At 47.5% G+C, this 25932-nt stretch overlaps 1 protein-coding gene across 2 annotated transcripts in view; it reads right to left on the reverse strand.

The window, feature by feature from the left end:
• LOC126236151 (WD repeat and HMG-box DNA-binding protein 1) overlaps positions 1 to 25932 on the reverse strand; it is a 172918-nt gene that overhangs the window by 101315 nt on the left and 45671 nt on the right. The window contains exons 6-9 of one of the 2 annotated variants that reach the window (XM_049945236.1): positions 22659 to 22898; positions 14466 to 14631; positions 13394 to 13521; positions 13134 to 13318 (exon numbers count right to left, since the gene is read on the reverse strand). In XM_049945236.1, coding sequence (XP_049801193.1) covers positions 13134 to 13318; positions 13394 to 13521; positions 14466 to 14631; positions 22659 to 22898 — 719 coding nt within the window. Of the gene's footprint in view, positions 1 to 13133; positions 13319 to 13393; positions 13525 to 14465; positions 14632 to 22658; positions 22899 to 25932 lie in introns of both variants that reach the window. The other variant, XM_049945235.1, reaches the window with a different exon arrangement.

A 25932-nucleotide genomic window follows, 5' to 3' on the forward strand; every position in this document is an offset into this window, starting at 1 on the left:
CACTTTTGCTTCAGCTGAGTAATATGAGGAACCCATGTGAGCCGGGCATCAAACACGAGCCCTAAGAAGCGGCAAGTGTACACCACTTCAAGCAGGTGCCCGTCGAGGTAAAGTTCAGGATGAGGGTGGACCGTCCGACGCCTGCAGAAGTGCATAACTCGAGTCTTGGCTGCAGAGAACTGAAAACTATGAGTCAGAGCCCATGATGCTGCCTTGCGAACGGCTACTTGCAGCCTGCGTTCGGCGACTCCCGTAGTCGTGGAGCTAAAGGAGATGCAGAAGTCGTCGGCATACAAAGAAGGAGACACCGACGACCCCACGGCTGTAGCCAGACCATTAATGGCCACTAGAAATAAGGAGACGCTCAACACCGAGCCCTGCGGGACCCCATTTTCCTGTACATATGATGAACTAGAGGCGGCACCGACTTGCACCCGGAAAGAGCGGCGCAATAAAATGGTTTGAAGAAAATCCGGGAGCCGACCACGAAGACCCCACTCATGCAACATAGCAAGGATGTGATGCCTCCATGTGGTGTCATACGCCTTCCGCAGATCGAAAAATACAGCAACGAGATGCTGACGTCGGGCAAAGGCCGTACGGATAGCAGATTCCAGCCGCACCAAATTGTCCGTGGCAGACCGGCCCCGACGGAAGCCACCCTGGGATGGAGCGAGGAAACCGCGCGACTCAAGGACCCAACACAAACGCCGCCCCACCATACGTTCGAGCAATTTGCACAAAACGTTGGTGAGGGTAATGGGACGATAGCTGTCCACCGCCAGAGGGTCCGCACCGGGCTTCAAGATGGGGACAATAAGACCCTCTCGCCATTGCGACGGGAACACGCCCTTGCTCCAAATGCGGTTAAAGATGGTGAGGATGTGTCTCTAGCAGTCCCTGGAGAGATGCTTCAGCATCTGTGTGTGGATGCAGTCTGGTCCTGGTGCTGTATCAGGGCAATCAGCGAGAGCAGCGAGGAATTCCCTCTCGCTGAAAGGAGCATTGTATTTTTCAGAACGACGCGTGTGGAACGATAACGGCGTCTGCTCGGCTCGCTCCTTGAGAGAGTGAAAGGCGGGGGGATAAGTTGCAGTCACAGAGCTCTTAGCAAAGTGCGCAGCAAGGTGTTCAGCAATGGCAGCAGCGTCCGTGCAGACAGCGCCGTCCAAGGAGATCCCAGGGACAGCCATAGGGGTCTGGTGTCCATAAATCCGCCGTATCCGGGACCACACCAGCGAGGGGGAGACACGGGAGCCCAAGGATGAGACATACCGCTCCCAGCACTCCTGCTTACACCGTGCAATAAGATGACGGGCCAAGGCACGGAGCCTCTTAAAGGCGATGAGGGTCTCCAGAGACGGGTGCCGCCTATGACGCTGGAGAGCCCACCTACGGTCGCGAATAGCCTCAGCAATCTCTGGCGACCACCAGGGTACAGCCTTCCTCCGAGGGAGTCCAGAAGAGCGGGGGATGGCAGCCTCGGCGGCCAAAATGATTGACGTGGTTAAGACACGGACCACCTCGTCAATGTCACCCTGTGGGGGAGACTCAATGGTTGCCGCGGAAGTAAAACCAAGCCAGTCAGCCCTGTGGAGAGCCCAGAGGGGCAGGCGCCCAGAAGAATGACACTGGGGCAGTGACAAATAGATGGGAAAATGGTCACTACCACACAGGTCAGGATGCACTCTCCAGTGGAGGGATGGGACAAGTCCGGGGCTGCAAAGAGAGAGATCGATCGCCGAGAACGGGCCATGGGCCACACTGAAATGCGTGGGAACACCGGTGTTCAAGAGGCTAAGGTCGAGCTGAGCCAACAAATGCTCCACGGCACGACCGCGGTCATCGGAGACAGTCCCACCCCATAGAGGGTTGTGGGCATTGAAATCGCCCAGCAACAAGAAAGGTGGCGGCAGTTGGGCTATCAGAGCAGCCAGGACATGCTGCGCGACAGCACCATCCAGTGGGAGGTAAATACTGCAGACGGTAACTGCCTGTGGCGTCCACACCCGAACAGCGACAGCCTCTAAAGCTGTTTGTAGAGGCACAAACTCGCTGTGAAGAGAGTTAAGGACATATATGCAGACGCCACCAGACACCCTTTCATAAGCTGCCCGGTTCTTAAAATAACCCCGATAGCCACGGAGGGCGGGGGTGCGCATTGCTGGAAACCAAGTTTCCTGCAGAGCAATGCAAAGGAAAGGATGAAGGCTGATAAGTTGGCGGAGCTCAGCTAGATGGTGGAAGAAACCGCTGCAGTTCCACTGGAGGATGGTATTGGCCATGGATGGGAAAGGCGTGAAGGGACTGGGGAGGCAGATTACGCCTCCGGGGCCCCTGCTGCTACTGAGTCACCACCTGTACAACAGCCAGCCATTGCGGCCGAGGGACTGGCGAGATCCATGTCCTCAGCGGACGCCAGAATCTCCACCTCATCCTCAGACGCAGAGCTTGTAGGAAGCGGTGGAATGGGTGCCACCGCAATGTCGGTAGCCTTGGGGAGTTTCTTCTTCTTCTGCTTCTCGCGCTGTGCCTTTGGTGGTTCAGGCTAGGAGGGCGTCACTGGGTCAGTCTCAGGGACAGACGACGACCGTGTGTCCCGACAACCAGGGACCGGCGGTTGTTTGAGCCACTTGCGGCTGTCGGCTTTGGAACCGGTCGGAACTTGCGAAGGGAGGTCCCCAAGAGACCCCTTCCTTACGAGAATAGCCGAAGAAGTCTTACGCTTCTCCGGCTGGGAAGGGGGGACTGATGTCCCCGATGGTTGGGGGGGGTGTTGCTCCTGAAGTAGATGGAGCAGGAGCAACAGTAGGTTTAGTGCCCCTCACCATCAAGGGGGCAGGTGTGGGACTTCGACTCTGAGAGCTGACTGGAGCGGATGGAACTGTAGCAGGAGTGACAGTTGCAGCATAAGAAGTTGTCATGCGCACTGGATGAAGCCGATCATATTTCCGCTTCACCTCGGTGTACGTCAGGCGGTCGAGAGTCTTGATTTCCATGATCTTCCGCTCCTTCTGCAGAATCGGACAGTCTGGCGAGCAAGGCGGATGGTGCGCACCACAGTTCACACAGATTGGAGGCGGGGCACAGTGATGATCAGGATGGGATGGTCGACCGCAATCGCGACAGACGAGGTCGGAAGCACAGCGTGAAGACATGTGGCCGAACTTCCAACACTTGAAGCACCGCATCGGGGGAGGGATATACGGCTTGACATCACAACGGTACACCATCACCTTGACCTTCTCAGGTAACGTGTCACCCTCGAAGGCCAAGATGAAGGCACTGGTGGCAACTTTACGATCCCTCGGACCCCGGTGGACGCGCCGGACGAAATGGACACCTCGGCGCTCCAAGTTGGCGCGCAGCTCGTCATCGGACTGTAAAAGGAGATCCCTGTGGAAGATAATGCCCTGGACCATATTCAGACTTTTATGGGGCGTGATAGTGACGGAGACATCCCCCAGTTTAGTACAAGCGAGCAAGGCCCGCGACTGGGCGGAGGATGCCGTTTTTATCAACACCGATCCGGACCGCATCTTGGACAAGCCCTCCACCTCCCCAAACTTGTCCACTAAATGCTCTACAAAGAACTGAGGCTTCACGGACATAAAAGATTCCCCATCAGCTCTGGTACAGACAAGATATCTGGGCGAATACGTCTCACTTTCAGGCAATGCCTTTCGTGCCTCCCATGGCGTGGCGAGGGAGGGGAACGATTTGGGGTCATAAACATTACCTTTAAAATGGGCCCACGAACGCTTAGAGACTGCTGGTGGCTGGCCACCAGCAAGAGAAGATGTGCCACGCTTCATTGCGTGTCATCCACCCTGATGCCACCTACTCCGACCAAGGGCCCTCCCCACGGGCGCCACCCATCCACAGCAATAGCCACCTGGCAGGACGGCCATTGCCGGGAGTCCCGATGCCCCAGGGAGATGGGCATCTACTCCTTGGCATACGTGGGGAGTTAACGGCGCAGGCATCAGTAGAGCGATCCCTGTGTTGACAGGGGGCTACAGCCAAGAGGGTACACGGCGGCCCCACCACAACGGACTGGCTACCGTGCTGGATCTTAGGCGCAAAAATGTCCAAGGTCATCGTCACAGTTAAAAGCAACACTGCAGAGTGCAGTGTGGTAATCACACCCAGGGACGTATCCTCGCCCAAGAGATGGAAAACGGGCGGGACACTATTGCAACGACGAAAAAGCCGGCGATAGGTCTCAATGCACGACGGATACAGTGCACCATGTAAGGCGCCCTTCCCCAATTGGCTCGCTCTTCGGAATAATTTAGAAAGATGGAGGTCCAACCCGAGAGGGGACCATCACATAAGGCCGAAACATTTGAGACTCCTTTTAGTCGCCTCTTACGACAGGCAGGAATACCGCGGGCCTATTCTAACCCCCGAACCCGCAGGGGGGGTATTGGAGATGATAGCATGTGTAGCAATGCTGATAGTGGAAGGGTCAGTAGTAATGATAAATGGGAGGAAGAATTAATGGCATGGTGTATATGGAGGTTAAAGAAGATTTAATTATTGGTGAAGATGATGATGTCAGTAGTATTTGTGAAGAATATGAGAACCAGGTTGTGCCAATGGAAACTAAGGTATCATCAGATAAAGAACATGTGGACAGTCATCATGATTTAGATGTGATTCTAAAAACTTTATGGGGTACTTACAAGGGTTATAGTGACAGTGACAGAGTAAAAAGGGACATCAAGATTATTTGTGAAGAATTACATTCCAACTGGGAAGGTAACGCCAATCAGCAGGCTTGCAGTGAGATCAGTTCCAGGAAAAGTAGACAGTGTGTAAAAGAAGGGCATGACATCAAGCAATCCTCTGATGTAGCTCTAAGTAAAATGTGCAGACAAAAATGGTATAAACAACTTGGACTTTAGAGAGATTGAGGATGATTTGTTGGATGAAGATGAAAAAAGCAGGAAGGAAAAAGTTTTAGGTTGTCCGTATATACGTGTAAAAGTTGCAAATTATGAGGGAGTTTGCCCCTTAGACAGGGGAAGTCCTGTTTGTGCCATTTCTGAAAAATTTAGAAACCAGATAAGACATAGTGCTAATTTTAAAGAATATCCTGTTATTGGAATCAAAATTAAGGGAGCAATTGGTAGGCACAGCAAAATTGTAAACAGGCAAGCCTTAATATCTTTCACCATTAATGATGTACAGTATAACCAAGGATGTTTTGTAGTCCCTGACCTCAATGAAAATATTTTGTTTGGGATGAATTGGATACAAGGAGTAAATGCAGATTTTAACTGGAATAACAAAAAGTTAAAGCTTACCAACCCAAAGACAGATGTAACACTTGTGACTGAACTAATCATCCAAAACTGCCTAGAGAACAATTTTCAAATTAGAAGAGTGATTTGTTTAAATGAAAAGATTGACTTTAATGAGAAAGAAAATGAAGAAGAATGCAGTGAAAACATGTATGCTGAATTAGTGGCCACCAAGCTAAAGGAAGCTGGGAGTCTAGATAAAGAACAGACAGATCAATTAGGATGTTTTTTGTGGGAGTACGAAGATGTGCTTAGTGAGAAACACGGGAAAGTGAAAAACTATGAATGTAAACTTGTCAAGGATGAGAACATAAACCATATTCTGATATCTGCTTACCACTCGTGGTCCTGGTGAACACACATGAAAAAATCAAAGGCTATAAGCAATGAATTAAAGAAATTGTTTGACATCTATATTGGTCCATCCAAAATTCAGTCTATTCCACACTCAAATGTATACAGGTTAGTGTATCCAAAATCTGGAAGGTTATTTGGTTCACGTAACATAACTGAACTGAAACCCTATAAGCAAGTGTCCAACACCAAGAAAAACTAAGATGATGTAAAAGCCCTCAGGAGGACATGACATCTTTGTGTCAAGTGTGTGGCGAACACTAGGTCTCCGAGCTATGTAGTATTCTATTTTCTTCCTTTAACTTTTGGATGCTACATCTTCTACTCATATATAAACCTGTAATGAAGTTATCTCCGACAGTAAATACTATTCATTCTCTGTAGTATAAGTTTTCTGTACGTAAAATGAATATTGAGTGACATTATTTGAGGAATAATTTGAAAATGTAAACTGTGTACTAAATTTGACTTTCTTACAATAGTGATTGAACAATAATTTATAATTATTTTGTAACACTTAAGATGAGTAAATAATGATTCTTTAGACATTTCAGACAATAGTTACTACTATAACAGAAACATAAGTGAAAAGGACATTTTAAACTAGTTCATGAGAAATGAGTTCTTTAAAACATAGTGAGAAAGTTACGACAGCTTTGTAGAGATAAGGATGATAATAGGTTAAAGTGTGTACTATATAAGTATTGTTAGTGTTGTTAAGAAACTACTTTCTGTTCATCACACTCTGTGGACAATCTGTATTAGTAAGCAATGTTTACCTTTCCTGTGCATGTTATTAGCTTTATGAACCTGTGATGATGTTCAGGTGGTAATTGGTGGGACAATATATAGTTCTGGGAGTAAAAGACGATTTTCTGGATCCATATTGTTATAACCTTTAATAACTAATAAATTGCGTGGATATACAAAAGTAGAAACACTAGAGGGTTACATGCTACTAACTCCGTATCTGTCATTCGACTGCCGTGCCGTGACATGCGGCCGGCGCCGTTCATAGCCAAGTGGTGCTCCCGCGCTCGGCCGAGCTGCGGAGCGCCTCTATTGCCGTGTTCGCGTACTGACGTAGCGGCACTTTTAAATCTCGTGGCACTGTCACAACACTTTTCCCCCCTTTGAAAAAAAACACTCACTTCCTTGGAGACACGGACAGTGCGGAGACATCCATGGCCTCTTGGGAGGCCCCGAGAAGATCCCGCAGAGAAACACGAGAGTATGGTCGAAAATGTCCAGGACGGAAGCTTGCGCGTGGAACGTGCCTCCTGGACGAGATGATGGGTGAAAACTCCGGAGCAGCATCCATAGGTGTCGTGGACCTGGGGGTGTGCTCCAGCGAGATGGGTCCCGGAGAAGGCGGCGTCGTAACTGGGGCCGGTTCCGGCGTACTCGGAAGCGGTAGCGGTAGCGACGTCGGCTGCAGCAACACGCACGGAAGATCAGCAGCAGCGACAGGACTGGCGTCTCGGGCTGGTGGAGGCGAAAGAAGGGGCGGTGGCACCGGCGTGGCCCCCACTCGTGGGCGCATTTGGTCATAATGGCGAACAACCATGCCATCGTCCGTACGTATTTCACATAGCCGGCGGCCGCGGAGAGCCTTGACCACCCCTGGAATCCATTTATGGTGAGATCCATACCCTCGTGCCCACACGTCGGCGCCCACCGAGTATTTTCCCGCACTAGGGGACACAGTACAAGGCCTGACAGGGTGAAGCAGGTGCAGTAGAGTGCGTGGTTGGCGGCCATGCAAGAGTTCAGCAGGGCTGCGATCACCCAGAGGCGTGAAGCGATAAGAACTCAGAAATTGCAACAGAGCGTCATCTGTGGAAAAATCACTAAGGAATTTTTTCATCTGGCTTTTGAAAGTGCGGACAAGGCGCTCGACCTCCCCATTCGATTACGGATGAAAGGGCGGTGCTGTAACATGATGAATCCCTTGTCCAGTACAAAAATCACGGAAGGCCTGCGAAGAGAACTGAGGGCCATTGTCCGTGACAATCGTGGATGGAAGACCTTCTAGCGCAAAGATTTTGGACAAAGCCAGCGTCGTCGCCGCAGTGGTGGGCGACGGACACCGAACAACAAACGGAAACTTCGAGAAGGCGTCAATCAACAGTAGCCAATAAGTACCGAGGAAGGGGCTGGCAAAGTCAGCGTGCACCCGTTCCCATGGCTGCGCCGGATCAGGCCACGGAGAGGGCATTGTACGGGGTGCAGCCAGTTGTTGAGCACACTGACCACATGCAGCGACCATGTGGGCAATGTCCAAATCAATACCGGGCCAATAAACATACCTGCGGGCCAGGGACTTAGTCCGAGAAATCCCCCAATGGCCTTCATGCAATAGTTTGAGAACATCTTTGCGAAGAGAGGCTGGCACCACAACCCGTGGAGATGCGCCATCCGTGGCAAAGAAGAACAACACCCTCACGAACAGACAGAAGAAGGCGCAAGGCATGGTAGTTGCGAAGGGGATCTGATGCCCGGCCCTTGGTCCTGTCCGGCCAACCCCGTTGAACAAAACCGATCACCTGACGCAGGACCGGGTCCCGCGCAGTAGCCGACGCGACCTGCGAACCTGTAAGTGGAAAACCCTCGACCACACGACGTTCTTCCTCATCAATGTGGAAACAGAGTAGTTCATCATGATCGAAAACCGGGTCGGGGCCCATCGGCAAACGCGACAACGCGTCAGCGTTGGCGTGCTGGGCCGTGGGGCGATAGTGAATCTCATAGTGAAAACGAGACAAGTATAAGGCCCAACGTTGCAGGCGGTGAGCTGCCTTATCCGGAAGCGACGCCGAGGGGCTGAACAGAGAGACCAGCGGCTTGTGGTCGGTGATGAGGTGAAACTTAGAACCATACAAAAAAACGCTGAACTTTTTTAGAGCATAAATGATAGCGAGCGCCTCCTTTTCGATTTGAGAGTAACGTCGTTGGGCATCGTTTAGGGTCTTGGAAGCGTAGGCGATGGATCGTTCCGACCGATCCTCATACCGATGGGCGAGAACAGCCCCTAGGCCATACTGTGATGCGTCAGTCGCCAGAACCAAGTGCTGACCCGGACGGAACGTGGCAAGACAAGGCGCCAACTGCAAATGAGCCTTCAGGCGGACAAAAGCCTGCTCACACTCGTCGGACCAACAGAAAGGAATGTTTTTGCGTAACAGCTGATGCAGAGGATGAGCCACCGCCGCCGCGGATGGAATGAATTTGTGATAATAAGCAACCTTGCCTAGAAACGCCTGAAGTTCTTTGACCGTAGACGGCCGGGGTAGAGCGGTAATGGCCGCAACGTGCTGTCGTAGAGGACGTATACCCTCACAGGACAAGTGGAAACCAAGATACACAATGGAGGGTTGGAAGAACTGTGACTTGTCCAGATTGCACTTCAACCCAGCTGAATGCAGAACCTGAAACAGTGAACGCAAATTGCGAAGGTGCGCCTCAGTGGAGGCCCCCGTGACAACAATGTCATCCAGGTAGTTGATGCAGCCGGGAACGGAAGCCGTGAGCTGTTCCAAAAACCGCTGAAAAATGGCCGGCGCACTAGCGACGCCAAATGGTAACCGCTGGTACTGATACAACCCACAAGGAGTGTTGATGACGAGAAATTCCTTGGAAGATGCATCCAACGGCAACTGATGGTACGCCTCCGATAAGTCAAGTTTGGAAAAGAACTGCCCCCCAGCGAGCTTGGTAAATAACTCCTCAGGACGGGGAAGAGGATAAGTGTCAATGAGGCTCTGAGCGTTGACAGTGGCTTTAAAATCACCACACAATCGCAGACTCCCGTTTGGTTTCGAAACCGCCACGATGGGCGATGCCCAGTCGCTGGAGGTAACAGGAAGGAGAATCCCCGAAGCTGTTAACCTGTCTATCTCAGCCTTGACAGGTGCACGCAACGCCATCGGAATAGGGCGTGCCCAGAAAAACTTAGGGCGAGCTGTAGGTTTAAGAGTAATGTGGGCTTCAAAATCCTTGGCACGACCCAGACCAGCAGAGAACACGGACGAGAATTCAGAACACAAGCCATCCAGCTGTTGGTACGGAATATCCTCAGATATGAGGTGCACATCATCATCAATGGAGAACCCGAACAACTGGAAAGCATCATAACCGAACAGGTTTTCAGTGCCCGCATGATCCACCACATAAAACGTGAGGGGCCTAACAACAGACTTGTAGGCAGTGGAAGCATCAAACTGGCCAACGATAGGAATTTTCTGCTTATTATAAGTTCGTAGATTTCGCGTAACTGGAGACAAGGGAGGGGAGCCCAACTCCAAATACGTGCGAGAATTAATGAGAGTTACTGCAGAGCCAGTGTCCACTTGCATGCGAATGTCTTTATCCAGAACACGAACAGTAACAAACAACTTATTTGTTTGAGAAAACACACAGTTAACATCCATGTCCGATGCCTCGTCCTCGTCGACAGGAACTTTAGGGGACTGACATACAGAAGCAATGTGGCCTTTTTTCCTACATGAATTACACGTGGCCCAACGTTTTGGACACGCGGCCCTGTCATGCTGTACGAAACAATGTAGACAAGAAGGAAGTGCGGAACGAACCTGCTTCTGTGGATGCTGTTTTCGCTGCGAGCGTGGCAGCCCAACGCGACGTTGTTGACGCGAGTGCACCGCCGCCACATCGTCGTTCCCCTGTGAAACAGGCAAATTGTCCGCGTCGAAAGTGGTTTGTACAGCGCCTACATCACACCACGCGTCTATTTGCGCACCAGCAGCGTGAGACACTTCAAAAGATTGAGCGATGCTGAGAACTTCCGACAACGACGGGTTTGGCAATTGTAAGGCACGTTGCCGAACTTCTTTATCAGGAGCAAGCCGTAGAATAGCGTCCCTAACCATTGAATCAGCATAAGACTCATGATGAGTGTCCGTGACAAACTGACATTTCCGACTCAGACCGTGTAGTTCCGCCGCCCAAGCCCGGTAAGATTGATGGGGCTGTTTACGACACCGGTAGAACGCCACGCGGGCGGCAACGACGTGGGTGTTTTTTTCGGTAATAGTTAGACAATAATTCACACATTTCTTGGAAGGACAGAGGGGCAGGTTCCCGCAGAGGGGCTAACTGAGATAGCAGCTGATAGATCCGTGGGGAAATCCAAGATAGAAATAACGACTTACACATAGGAGCGTCGACAACGCCGAAAGCCAAGAAGTGTTGTCGCAAACGCTTCTCATAATCCTCCCAATCTTCAGCGGCCTCGTCGTAAGGAGGGAACGGAGGCGGAGAAGAGGAAGACAGACGATGAGTAAGCGACGTCGACAATGCCTGAATAGCAGCCGTCAGCTGTGCTTGTTGTTCAATGAGCGCTTGCATAAGCTGTTCCATGTCTGCCCCGACACGAACACACAATTCCACAACGCAGGAAAAAAAATATCCGACCTCATCGCCAAAAAGTGTTATAACCTTTAATCACTAATAAATTGCGTGGATATACAAAAGTAGAAACACTGGCTGGTTACATGCTACTAACTCCGTATCTGTCATTCGACTGCCATGCCGTGACATGCGGCCGGCGCCGTTCATAGCCAGGTGGCGCTCCCGCGCTCGGCCGAGCTGTGGAGCGCCTCTATCGCCGTGTTCGCGTACTGACGTAGCGGCACTTTTAAATCTCGTGGCACTGTCACAACACATGTGTGTGTGTGTACTGTACAGTGTATAATAGTTATAGGTAAGTTAGTGTTAGCATTTTCATGACAGTATAGAATCTGGGACTATATAAGATAAGGAAGATTATTGTATTTATACTCTGTAGAGCATGTATTTGATTTGTGGGAAAGGATAGCATGATGTAGTTCAGGTGGTTCTATGAGAATTACAGGCATGCATCACGATTTTATGAATTTTCTAATCAGATGTACAAATGGACAATGTTGAAGATGTACACATGTTATTAAATGGACAAGTTGCACTGTGACAAAAGACATTTTGTGAAAAGTATGTCATTACAAGATCGTGTGATAAGGACCAGCCTGTGAGTTTATGTTTGATATGATAAAGAGTTAGATGAGATCTGGGGGGGAAGGGGGGGAAGGGGGGGGGCAAATATACTGTATAGTGGAATATACTGAAATACTAATTAGAAAGAATACTTACATAATTTATTTTTGTTCATTGACTTTTAACTGTATATAGTTAAATCTTTACAGTTTAGATATGCTTATCTTTCTGTGATTTTGTTTATAAATATGCTAATAGTAAAGGATATCATGTGAATAATTTTGATATATTTATACCTGACGTGCCCTTAATTTTTATCTATCAAATTACATTATATAATATTGTGCTGGTTATGTGGTATATACATCAAAAGCTAATGAAGTGTGCCTCCAATAGGAATATGCAAAGTGTTCAAACTATCCTTCTGGTCAATGGCAACTTAGCTTTATAGCAATAGTAGCTGTAATATTATTAGAGATACACTGTATTATAGATTTAAGTGAAGAAGAAAATGGACTTACAAATGGGAATATACATTAAAAATGTGATGAATATGTAGAGACAACTGAAACTGTGCCCCAGACTGTAACTCGAACCCAATGCATGAAGTCATTTCTCTATACCAATACAAAAAAGCTTAACCATTGTGTCTGGCTGTTGGAACATGCTAATCTCCAAAATTACTACACAAATTTTTGGGGGGTTTCCACAGACAAATTGAACATCACTTGGGCAACGTGTAAGCTTTATTTCATCAAAATCAAATCACAGAAAAGAAAGATATTGTAATTTAAAGTCTTAGAAAGAACTGCCATGTCTTCCTGTTTTAACACACTAAAATTTGCATAGGGTTTTCAGAGGTAACATGAGAGTAACTTGGGCAATGTATAGGCTTTATTTAATCAAAATCAGATCATGGAAAAAAATACCATAATTTAAAGTTTTATGAGTCTGCACAGCTCAATAGTTTGGATGTTTACCTTAACTGTACCATAGTAGTGGTTTCATATTAGACTAAAGAACCAATAAATGGTGCTGTTAGCTTTTTTTACATCAATGATTTTTTTACCTCAGTTTTCAAAAGTTTACCTCAGTGACATAATTAAGCACCACAATCTATCTTTAAGAATACAAACACTGAATTTACTTGGCAGGGATATACATATTTACTGATTTCGCTTCGTGTATTAAAAACTTAATGATATTGCTTTGCTTCTTTTGATATATTTTATTCATATTTGACTTCGTGGCTAGCAAAAGTGAATTTACTGACAAAGTAATCCTACTGACTGAGGTAAAGAATGCTAAGAAGTGATAGTATGCGAAGACCCTTCTTTAACTTCTGTTATGAAGCACGGGCATACAACTAGTACATACATATAAAGAAACATAAAAATGCGAGAAGTGATTACTACACTTACATTTACTAACTCCCATATCTAACTCCTCTTGCCTACTCTAATTGATCTTCAATCTTACCTGCTGGATTCTTCCTGAGCTTCACAAGCTAGTACAAGAATTTCTTCAGTCAAGGCTGCAAGTGTGTGCTTCAGGAAGTTGGGCATGTGTATTGAATGGTGAACTGATGTATCATGGAACTCCACATCAATTGAATTTTCTTCTTCTGTGTCATGGCAACGAACAATACCAACAGAGTTCCATACCTGAAAGTTGAAAACATTATATACACACTGCTTCCACAAAATATGCGATTATAAAGGAAGATATAAAAATTTTACCATATATCTATGCTGAAGATGGACTGGAGATGACGACGGTTGGAAAGGTGCTTGAACTTCACAAACAACATCTAGCAGATCAGCCTTCGCAAGAGTACTTTTCTTGCTCTCGATATCATCTTCATCATCTACTGTTGTGAGAAGAAACACAATAAGAACAATACACAAACACATAGAACTTTGTACATCAAATAATATGAAGATTGAAAAGAAAGAAGGGGCAACACTGTCAGGTGATGTGGAGAAAGGGAAAGTCAGTGTAGATGTGTGGAGCACTAAGGGCATATGCTAAGACGAATTATGAAGAGCGTAAAATCTCAAACAGCTGTTACTTTCCCTACGTACCTGGATTTGGTTACTCGCACTTGTCACTGCAGGAAGCATAAGCACTTACTTTTTCCTACACATCACTACTTTCATTTCTGATTATCTATACCTATTTCATTTTTTCATCTAAATGCACCAAATAAAGAGGCATTTCCTACATATAACTACTTTCATTTCTGATTATCTATACCTGTTTCATCTAAATGCACCAAATAAAGAGGCATGTACACAACTTATGAGTTACACATTTAGAGTATGGAAGGATACAGATATTGACACTGTGTGATTAGTATTGTGCAATATTCAAAGATTATTTCTCTTCATGGTGACCGGACAGAATCCAAAAGGGCAATGGCTAACTCAAGTGAAAATGTAAATAGTGTGTGTGTTCACATACTCTTGAGTGGACTTTAGGCCACCACAGGGATCTTTTCAAGAGCTCCTGTCATAATAAACCCAGTGTTAATCATAAACTGTTTAATTTCCAGCTCCTGTTTCATTGTTATAAGTTCACTGTGATAGTAGCAGTACCAGATTGAGAGTATGTACATGTGTCTCAATGTCACACAGTAAGTTATTACAGTGATAAGCGTATCTTAGGAGAAAGTTGTCTCGAAATGCTGTCTACAAATAGTCTGATGTCAAATCAAGACAAAAGCAAACAGAAAGTAGCAAACAGAAAGTCAAAGGTTGCACTGAGCCAACAAACAGTTTATAAAATTGTTGAACGACTGGGGAAACTTACAAGCATCAGGTATATCTAACTCATCTCCTAGAGTACTGCCTTCTTGTGTTGGTGCAGCAACAGATGCTTTTATCTTCTCAAGAGAGAATACGTTCTCTGCATCATCATCTTCTTCATTTTCAAATACCCTGTCAATAGCAGGTATACCATTAACAATTTCTGTAACCTGAAATAATTAAGACACACATTACACACAATTGGTTTAATAGTTAAAAATGAAGTAGTTGGTTGGTTGGTTTAAAAGATGGGGATGGGGAGGGGGGGGGGGGGGAGGACCAAACTGCTAGGTCATTGGTCCCTCGTTCCGATTAAAATAATTTCACAAGGGTGGTAGTATAATCAAGACACACAAAACACAACTGGAATAAAGGAGAAAATCACACGACTGTCAGAAGGGCAACAAACACTAAAACGGACAAAATCGGTCAAGTAAACCAGAGAGAGATGTAAGAAACATGTAGAAGAGATCAAAACAAGAGAGCATATTACCATGGCTGGCTGATCATGAGAAGAAAGAGGAGAAGCCAGACACTCTGCAACACATGAAAACCTCTGCCCTAAGCAGTAAGGTGGAGGACACAGAGGGACAGATGACATGACCTACAACTTAGATCAAATGATTAAACCCACCCTCACGAATAAAACATTAAACTAAAGCTGCTGTTGAGTCATTTGTCACCCAACAAGATCGGTAGGGTGCTGGGAAAGTTAAAAGTCCGCCGCATAGTGGCTAAAAGTGGGCAGTCCAGCAAGAGGTGTACGACTGTCATTTGGGAGCCACAGGGACACTGAGGTGGGTGCTTGCGATGGAGAGGGTAACCATACGTTAGCCACGTATGGCCAATGCGGAGCCAGCAGAGGACAACTGATTCCCTGCAAGAGGACCTCACGGAAGACTTCCACACATTCGTTGAGCGTACTGTTATGCCATTCCATCTACAAAATCCAAAGAATCCTGCAGTGTAAGACAGAAAGCAGGTCAGTTTTGGAGATGCCCATCTCCAGAAGAGGTTTCCGCATAGCCTGTTTGGCCAGCCTGTGTTCGTTTCTTTGGATTCCGACGTAGCGTGGCGTCCATACAAACACCACTGAACGACGGGACAGTTTCAGGGCATAGATGCACTCCTGAATGGACGCTACCAACGGATGGCGAGGGTAGCACTGGTCGATAGCTTGTAGGCTAATCAATGAGTCAGTACACGGGAGAAATGACTCACCAGGGTATGAGCGGGTGTGCTCAAGAGCATGAGATATGGTCACCAGCTCTGCAGTGAAAACACTGCAGCCACCTGGCAAGGAGTGCTGTTCAGTATGTCCTCCACACAAAACCTACGTGACCATCAGCCACTGAGACATCAGTGTACACCACTTCATGGCCTTGGTACATTTCGAGAATCGAGACAAAGTGATAGCTGAGAGCTGCAGGGTTAACGGAGTCCTTAGGGCCATGCAAAAGATCCAGAAGAATCTGCGGCCTAGGTGTATACCATGGAGACGTACATGAATGGACCTCGAGGAGAGATCGTAATGGGAAGGACTCCAGTTCAGATAGAAGGGACCGGACACGAGCTGCAATCGTAAGCCCTAACCTGGGCCGCCAAAGCGGGAAATCAACCGCCGTAGTTGGGAAAAGGAGACGGTAATTCGTATGTGCAGGAGAACTACGAACGTGTGCAACATAACTGGCGAGCAGTTGTGCATGACTAACCTTAAATGGAGGGACTTTGGACTCCACCATGACACTGGTCACTCTACTCATTCTAAAAGCTCCTGTCGCTAGGCGAACGCCACAATGGTGCACTGGGTCGAGCAAATGTAACGCGGAGGGTGCCGCCGAACCGTAAACCAGACTCCCATAGTCAAGGTGGGATTGAACAAGGGCTCTGTACAGCTGCAGCAGCGTAGAGCGATCTGCACCCCAGTTGGTGTTGCTCAGGCAGCGGAGGCACCTGAGGTGCTGCCAACGCTTCCGATTAAGCTGACAAAGGTGAGGTAGCTAAGTCAATCGGGCATCGAAAACCAGTCCTAAGAATCGATATGTCTCCCCTATAGTAAGTGGATCGTCATCAAGGTAAAGGTCTGGACTGGGTGAATGGTGTGATGCTGACAAAAATGCATGACACACGACTTCGTGGCTGAAAACTGGAAGCCGCAGGCTAGAGCCAATGACTGCGCCTTGCGAATGGCTGCTCAGCAACACCAGTACTGGAGGAGCAGTATGAAATGCAGAAGTCACCCGCATACAGAGGAGGTAAGACTGATGGCCCTACAGCTGCTGCTAAACCTTTAATAGTCACTAAAAACTGACACACTCAATACGGAGCCCTGCAGAATGTCGTATGCTTTACATAAGTCAAAAAACACGACAACCAGATGTTGGCACCTGGAAAAATCTGTTCAGATGGCAGACTCAAGGGACACAAATTATCAGTGATAGAGTGACCCTGGCAGAAAGCGCCCGGACATGGAGCCACCAAGCCACGTGACTTCAGGACCCAACCTAACCAGCGACACACTATGTGTTAAAGCAGCTTACAAAGAACATTGGTGAGGCTGATGGGCCGATAGCTATCCACATCAAGTGGGTTTTTACCGGGGTTGAGCACCGGAATGATGGTGCTCTCCCACCACTGTGATGGAAAGACATCATTGCACCTGATCCGGTTGAAGATGACGAGGAGATGTCATTTGTAGTCAGACGAGAGATGTTTAATTATCTGACAGTGGATCTGATCCGGCCCAGGAGCTGTGTCAGAGCAATGTGCAAGGGCGCAGAGGAGCTCCCACTCTGTAAATGGGGCGTTATAGGATTCACTGTGGGATGCAGTGAACGAGAGGACTTTCCTTTCCATCCGCCATTTCAGGGTGCGAAAGAATGGGGGGGGGGGGGGGGTAGTTTTCTGATGCAGAGGCTCGAGCATAGTGCTCAGCAAATCGCGCTTGTGTCTGTAGATAACACGCCATTGATGTTAATGCCAGGGACACCTGTTGGGGTCTGGTATCCAAAAAGACATCTGATCTTCATCCAGACTTGGGAAGGTGATGTATGGCATCCAATGGTCGACAAGTACCTCTCCCAACACTCCCGTATCCGTCGTTTTATAAGCTGGCGAACGTGGACAGGGAGCCACTTAAAGGCTATTAGGTGCTCTAGGGAAGGGTGTCGCTTATGTCGCTGTAGAGCTTGCCAACGCTCTTCAATTGCCTCAGCGGCATCCAGCTACCACCAAGGGACTGTCTTTTGCCGGGGGCACCCTAGAGAACAATAGATTGCGTTTCCACCACAAAAACTATCGTTGTAGTGACCTGCTCAATGACAACATCAATGGCACCATGTGGGGGAGATTCAGCGGTGACAGCAGAGGTGAAGGCTTCCCAGTCTGCCTTGTTTAAAGCCCAACTGGGTAGGCGTCCGGGGGCAATGACGCTGGGGGAGTGGCAGGGAGAGGGGGAAGTGGTCACTACCACACAAGTCATCATGTGCTCTCCACTGAATAGATGGGAGAAGGCCAGGACTATAAACCGAGAGATCAATGGCTGAATGTGTGTCATGTGCCACACTGAAATGCATGGGGGCACCTGTATTTAAGAGGCAGAAGTTGAGTTGTTACAGTTAATTTTTGACCACTTTACCTCAACCAGCAAGCATGGCGCCACCCCACAAAGGGTTATGCGCGTTAAAATCTCCCAAAAATAGGGAAGTTTTAGGGAGTTGATCAATCAGTGCAGCCAATACTTTCAGGGGTACTGCACCACCTGCAGGAAGATATACACTCCTGGAAATTGAAATAAGAACACCGTGAATTCATTGTCCCAGGAAGGGGAAACTTTATTGACACATTCCTGGGGTCAGATACATCACATGATCACACTGACAGAACCACAGGCACATAGACAAAGGCAACAGAGCATGCACAATGTCGGCACTAGTACAGTGTATATCCACCTTTTGCAGCAATGCAGGCTGCTATTCTCCCATGGAGACAATCGTAGAGATGCTGGATGTAGTCCTGTGGAACGGCTTGCCATGCCATTTCCACCTGGCGCCTCAGTTGGACCAGCGTTCGTGCTGGACGTGCAGACCGCGTGAGACGACGCTTCATCCAGTCCCAAACATGCTCAATGGGGGACAGATCCGGAGATCTTGCTGGTCAGGGTAGTTGACTTACACCTTCTAGAGCACGTTGGGTGGCACGGGATACATGCGGACATGCATTGGCCTGTTGGAACAGCAAGTTCCCTTGCCGGTCTAGGAATGGTAGAACGATGGGTTCGATGACGGTTTGGATGTACCGTGCACTATTCAGTGTCCCCTCGACGATCACCAGTGGTGTACGGCCAGTGTAGGAGATCGCTCCCCACACCATGATGACGGGTGTTGGCCCTGTGTGCCTCGGTCGTATGCAGTCCTGATTGTGGCGCTCACCTGCACGGCGCCAAACACGCATACGACCATCATTGGCACCAAGGCAGAAGCGACTCTCATCGCTGAAGACGACTCGTCTCCATTCGTCCCTCCATTCACGCCTGTCGCGACACCACTGGAGGCGGGCTGCACGATGTTGGGGCGTGAGCGGAAGACGGCCTAACGGTGTGCGGGACCGTAGCCCAGCTTCATGGAGACGGTTGCGAATGGTCCTCGCCGATACCCCAGGAGCAACAGTGTCCCTAATTTGCTGAGAAGTGGCGGTGCGGTCCCCTACGGCACTGCGTAGGATCCTACGGTCTTGGCCTGCATCCGTGCGTCGCTGTGGTCCGGTCCCAGGTCGACGGGCATGTGCACCTTCCGCCGACCACTGGCGACAACATCGATGTACTGTGGACACTTCACGCCCCACGTGTTGAGCAATTCGGCGGTACGTCCACCCGGCCTCCCGCATGCCCACTATACGCCCTCGCTCAAAGTCCGTCAACTGCACATACGGTTCACGTCCACGCTGTCGCGGCATGCTACCAGTGTTGAAGACTGCGATGGAGCTCCATATGCCACGGCAAACTGGCTGACACTGACGGCGGCGGTGCACAAATGCTGCGCAGCTAGCGCCATTCGACGGCCAACACCGCGGTTCCTGGTGTGTCCGCTGTGCCGTGCGTGTGATCATTGCTTGTACAGCCCTCTCGCAGTGTCCGGAGCAAGTATGGTGGGTCTGACACACCGGTGTCAATGTGTTCTTTTTTCCATTTCCAGGAGTGTACATTGCAGACAGTTATTTCCTCCATCGTCCTTATCCTGACAGCTACAGCTTCAAGAGGGGTTTGAAGAGGCACAGGTTCACTACATACTGAGTTCAGGACACAGGTGCAAACTCCACCTGACACTCTATAACAGTCGCTACTGTTCTGTAATACCCCTTATAGTCGTGGAGGGCAGGGGTCCGCATTGCCGGGAACCAGGTTTCCTAGAGGGCAATGCAGAAAGCAGGTGTAAAACTTAACAGTTGCTGCAGCTCAGCCAGGTGGTGGAAAGAACAGCCGCAATTCCACTGGAGGATTACTTGATCACTGGGAAGGCATGAAACACACAATGAGGCAGTCTACACCTTAGGGTCACCTGCTGCCACCAGATGAGTACCTTTGCGATCAACATCCAATGTGTCTGAGGGCCCAGCGAGATATAGGTCCTCAGCAGACGTCAGAATCTCCATCTCATCCTCAGACACAGAACTTGTAGGTAGTGGTGGTGAGGGTGCCACCGCAGTGCCTTGGTTCTTGGGGGTCTTTTTCTTTTTAGGTTTCTCCTTAGGTTTGTCCGGCTGAGAGAGCTTCACTGATTCAGTCTCAAGGACTGAGGAGGACCGTGAAGCCCTACGACCAGCTAACTGTGGTTGGTTCCACCACTGGCGCGTGTCATCTTTGCCACTGGTAGGAACCTGAGAAGGGGGTAACCCAAGGTATCCCTTCCAGGCGAGAGGAGCCGAAGAGAACTTACGCTTCTCCGGCTGAGAAGTCCCCGATGGTTGGGGGGAGGGGGGGGGGTGTTGCACCTGAAGTAGTTTGTGCAGGGACAACAGGGAGGGAAGTGGCCCCCATCATCAAGGGGGCAGATGGAGTCTGACACCTCTGATAACCATGGAGTCAGCGTAGGTTGACATCATATGCACAAGATGTAGCCTCTCACATTTTCTCTTAGCCTCAGTGTAGGTCAGCCGGTCCAGGTTCTTGTATTCCATTGTTTTCCTTTCTTTCTGGAGAATCCTGCTGTCTGGCGAGCAAGTTGAATGGTGCTCTCTGCAGCTGACACAGATGGGAGGCGGGGCACAGCAAGTATTGGCATGTGAAGGACGTCCACAATCTCGACAGGTGACACTGAAAGTAAAGGGGAAGACATATGGCCGAACTTCCAGCACTTAAAGCATCACATCGGGGGAGGGATATATGTCTTCACGTCACAGCAGTAGACCATCACCTTGACCTTCTCACAGGTAATGTGTCACCCTCGAAGGCCAAGATGAAGGCACCGGTGGCAACCTGATTATCCCTCAGACCCTGTTGGATGCACCGGACGAAATGGACACCTCGCCGCTCTAAATTGGCGAACAGCTCATCTTCAGACTGCAAAAGAAGGTCCCTGTGAAATATGATACCCTGGACCATATTTAAGCTTTTATGGGGCCTGATGGAAACAGAAACATCCCGCAGCTTGTTAAAGGTGAGTAGTGCCCGTGACTGGGCAGAGGATGCTGTTTTGTTCAAGACCGACCCTGACCGCATTATGGACAAGCCCTCTATCTCCCCAAACTTGTCCTCTAAATGCTCCACAAAAAACTGAGGTTTCATTGACAAGAAACTCCCCATCAACTCTTGTACATATGAAGTACTGGGGTGAATAAGCTTCACTGCCATCCTTAGCCTGGCATTCCTCCCATGGTGTGGCTGGGAGGGAGGGGAGGGGGGGGGGGGGGGACAATTTGCGGTCGTATTTCTTAGCATTGAAGTTAGACCTTGACCACTTAGAGACTGCTGGTGTTTGACCACCAGCAAGAGATGACGTAGTACGCTTCATGGCATGTCATCCACCCTGATGCCACCTACTCTGACCAGGGGACTGCCCCACAGGCGCCACCCAGCCACAGCAAAGGCCACCTGGCAGGATGGCCATTGCCAGGAGTCCCGATGCCTCAGGGTGATGAGCATCTACTCCTTGGCATACATGGGGAGTTAACAGCGCAGGCATCTGCAGAGTGATCCCTGTGTGGTCAGGGGGATACAACCAACAGGGTGCAAGGCGGCCCCAGCACAACGGACTGGCTACCGTGCTGGATATCAGGCACAAAAGGGCTAAGAAGTCCATCATTGTCGACAGTGCAGAAAGCAATACTGCACAGAGAGCGGAGGAAAGCACACACAGGAGGGTGACCTCACTCAACAGCCGGGAAATGAGTGGAAGTGCAGATCCACATCGACAAAGGATGCGAGACGTCTCAGCACACGATGGACACTATGCACTGCGTAGGCGCCCTTCCCCAATTGGCTTACCCTTCTGGAAAATTTTGAAAAATGGAAGTCAAACCCTACAGGAGACCATCACATAAAGGCCAAAACATGTGAGACTCCTTTTAGTCACCTCTTACGACTGGCAGGAATACCTTGGGCCTTTTCTAACCCTTGGACCCATAGGCTGTGAATTAAGTGGCCGTAGCCCTTTACAGGGCTGCATCAAACCAGTCTCAGGACTGAAGACCACCACAACAACAACAACAACAGCCCTTTACAAGAAAAACAACTAAATCAATATTGCAAGTGTACCATCATCATAAAATAGTATTTATTAACTTTATTTATATTAAAATTAGATCAGAATTAATTATCTTACATAATAAAATGTCCAACATAAAAGTTTTGTAGGGCAGTCTGGTATGAAACAACTGGTCAACGAATAGATTAATTCAAGAATGCCCTGCTGACTAAAATCACTTATGTGCACAATCTGACAAAACGCTTAACTAAATGATGAATTCAAGTTCCTATGGACGGAAGGAACAAAGCATAAGTTGTAGAATGATTCAAATGGAAGTAAGTAATACTGACAATCCACAGGTAAAAGGACTAATAATACCTCCATAAGAAAAAAATATATAACCTAAAGCGAGGACTCTTGATGTGCCATTCCTGACAACTTTCTTTCTTTCATCTCTTTACTACTAATCATATTCTCTCCAATTTCCATTGGAGTCCCCTACTTTCAGCACTCACCTTAGCTTCTTCCACTGGTAGGCAGTCCTCCACTGTGCCCAGCTGACCAGTGAAATCACAGTAGGCTATTTCTCCATTGCTCAAAGGGTTCCACACCAGTCCACATATGCACACAGTCTGATCATGCTGCACTATTACAACTTTGGACTGACTATTGACATTCCAGATACATATGTCACCACCTGTTGTAGCTCCTGCGATATACTGGCCACAAGGTGAGAAAGCGCAGATTGAAAAAGCCTGCAATTTGGATGTGACGATAGATTACTCATCAAACAGAAGAAATGATCTTCAGTATACAGACATGTACAAAGAATGATACATCACTTAACTTTAATATAAAATCATTGTTTGTGTGAAGGCTGTTAGTAACAAACTGCAAGTTTTTAAATCAAAGTTGAAGACTCCCCTCCTACAAACTCTTATTCCCAACAGCAATACTTTATGTCTAATCAGTCACATTATGGGATAAATTCATTAAAATAAATAACTAGCAGACAATTCTGTTTATTTATGAATAACTGTTTTTCTTTATTCTGGCCAGATTAGGACAATTGTGCTATCTCTTACAACTAACCAGACAGTCCACAGATTGTACACAATTTTCATAATGTCACAGAGAAGAGGATTATAAAAATACTTACATTTAATATAGAATACAACATCAGAAGTAACAACAACATACTTTGTGGAACACAGCAGTAGCAACAGTAGGGGAAAAAAAACAAAGTTTATTTCAGTTCACGAAAAACTTAACAATGAAGAGAGATTAGAGTCAAGCACATTTAAACTGAGGATAGTGGCAGCTATGGGCATGAGAGGAAGTGATGCAAGAGGCAGAGAAAGAGGAACATAACAGAACACAAGTAGTGAAAAGAGGGGTAACGAAGTAGAAGTACTGATTCAGAAACGAAATGAGAATAAAGTATAAATGAGAGAAGATAGAAGAATTTACTTTACTGTTTGGCACAGAGTAACTAGCCACTTTGTGTTAATGTCTTGGGCAAAGTTATGATGTTTACAAAAATAAGGGTTTCTGCTTTTTCTTAAATGCAACAGAGCATTGAACTGAGTGCAAAATGCAAGTTAGACTGATAGTGTTATTACAATTGTAAATCATTAAAACAGAATGGGAAGTGCTAAAGCTGTTCAGGCAAAGAGAATTCAGACTCAACATCGAAGACTTTCACATTGCATTCTCGTATAAAATCTTCTTGGTGTTTAGACTGCATCAAATTGGAGTTAAAATTTGAGCTTTTGAAGATTATCACCAACTTCTTCGTAAGCAGAAGATTATCTGCTTCCTTTTGTAGTGGCATTCAAGCTTGTCACGCTTTAAAGGAAGCGGACTTTGTTCCCAGCAAGCAGTCATCTCCTGAAGAAGAAGGTGGTGATAATCTTCAAAAGCTTGACTTTTAACTCCGATGTGACGAGGTCCGAACAACCAAAAAATTTTATACAAGAATATAGACTTTGTTACCTGATTCAGCCACCCTGATATTGGTTTTCCTCAATGATTCAGGGCAAATTTCAGGATGGGCTCGTGCAGTGTCTTTAGAATTGCCTGTTCCATGGTCAATAGTATGGAATGTTTTGCGGTCTATTTTACACTGGTACCCATACAACATCCAGATGGTTCAGCAACCAAAACCTCGCGATTGCAGCAATGTTCTTAATTTGCTCTTCGGTTTCTGGCACAGATTGAAGTTGATGACATGTGGTCGGGCAATAGTCTATGGAGTGATGAGTCACATTTTACACTACAGGGTGCAGTGAATATGCAGAACTGCCAAGTTTGAGATACTGTTAAACCGTGTGTTGTGAGTGAAGAGCCATTGCACTCGTCATACATGACAATGTGGTAAGAATTCAAAAGCATCTTCAGTCTCAGTCCACTCTTCTTTCAAGAGAATACACCCAAAGGGCCTCTGAGGTGTACCATGACTCTGTATGTTATCGAGCCCTACTTGTACGGCATTTTATTCCTGCTTTTGAAGAGTGCAACTGTGTGAAAACCATTACTTACATGCAAGATGGGGCATATCTGAATCTATGTGACATGTAGCTCTGGGGATATCTAAAAGAATGTGCTTACCAGGGACACATTCAGTCTCTACCTGATCTAAAGGCCAATATACTGGAACCTGTTGCTCAGATTCCACAGAAACTGCTGTCAGCAAATGATGACCACGTCGTTTTTCGGATGCAGCATCTTGTGTTTCCTGTGCTCATACTGAGCAAACTGTGTGAATGGTGGTTAAAAATAAAAGCAACAATATGCCTTTCTCACTCGTTTGAATTTTTTTTCTGCCAACGTACCATTTCTAAAACTGTGTGAGTGGTGGTTAAAAATAAAAGCAACATTATGCCTTTCTCACTCATTTGATTTTTTCTGTCCACATCCCATTTCTAATCCATTACATATGCAAACATCTATACGTCTTTCTCGAATTTACAGGACCAGATTTGCACCTGGTGGCTGAAACTGGAACTACTTTCTTTCCAGAGTAAATTGGTCCCGCATTAAACCATCAACCAAGTTTCACTGCCATACAATAATTACAGCCCACACTGGACCTCAGTGAGTAGCTGCACCACCTGGTACCTGCCACCCCTCCCTCCCACTTTCATAGCCAGCAAACTGCTAGCTCCCTCTGAGCCGCTAGCCACCCACCCCCAGTTCTATTCCCTGCCTCCTCCTCCTCCTCCTCCTACCCACCCTAACACACTACCCCCACTATAACCAGTCCACCTGCAGAAAAATACAAGGGTTGCTCTCATAGTAACTATTTTTTTGTGGTGACTTTGGATGTCCGCACCATATGTCACTGGTGCAGTGCTAATGCTTGAACCATCCTCTTTCATTTGCAGGTGGTTCCTTTGTGTGCGGTATTGGCACCAGCAGAGGAGTGTTTCAAAATGGAGTCTTGTGTAGACACACGTATAAATGTGTGATTGAATTCCTCACTGCTGAAGAAATTGCACCAATTGAAATCCATTGTCGCTTGCTAATGGTATATGGAGACAATATAATAGACATGAGCAATGCGAGGCGACGGGTATGAAATTTTCAAGGTGGTGAAAAGAGTGTGCTTACAAGCCATGGCCGGGTCAACCCTGCACAGGTACCATCTCTCTCAATGAGGAGCATCTTGATCAACTCATCCATGCTCGACTGTGGATAACACGATGGAAAGAAGTAAATATTCCAGAATCCGAAACCAGAACAGCTGTTAGCTTGAGTGACATAAAAGCAGATATCTTAGGTGTTGCG

This window comes from Schistocerca nitens, chromosome 2 (genome assembly GCF_023898315.1).
Source record: "Schistocerca nitens isolate TAMUIC-IGC-003100 chromosome 2, iqSchNite1.1, whole genome shotgun sequence".
Taxonomy (NCBI): Eukaryota; Metazoa; Arthropoda; class Insecta; order Orthoptera; family Acrididae; genus Schistocerca; species Schistocerca nitens.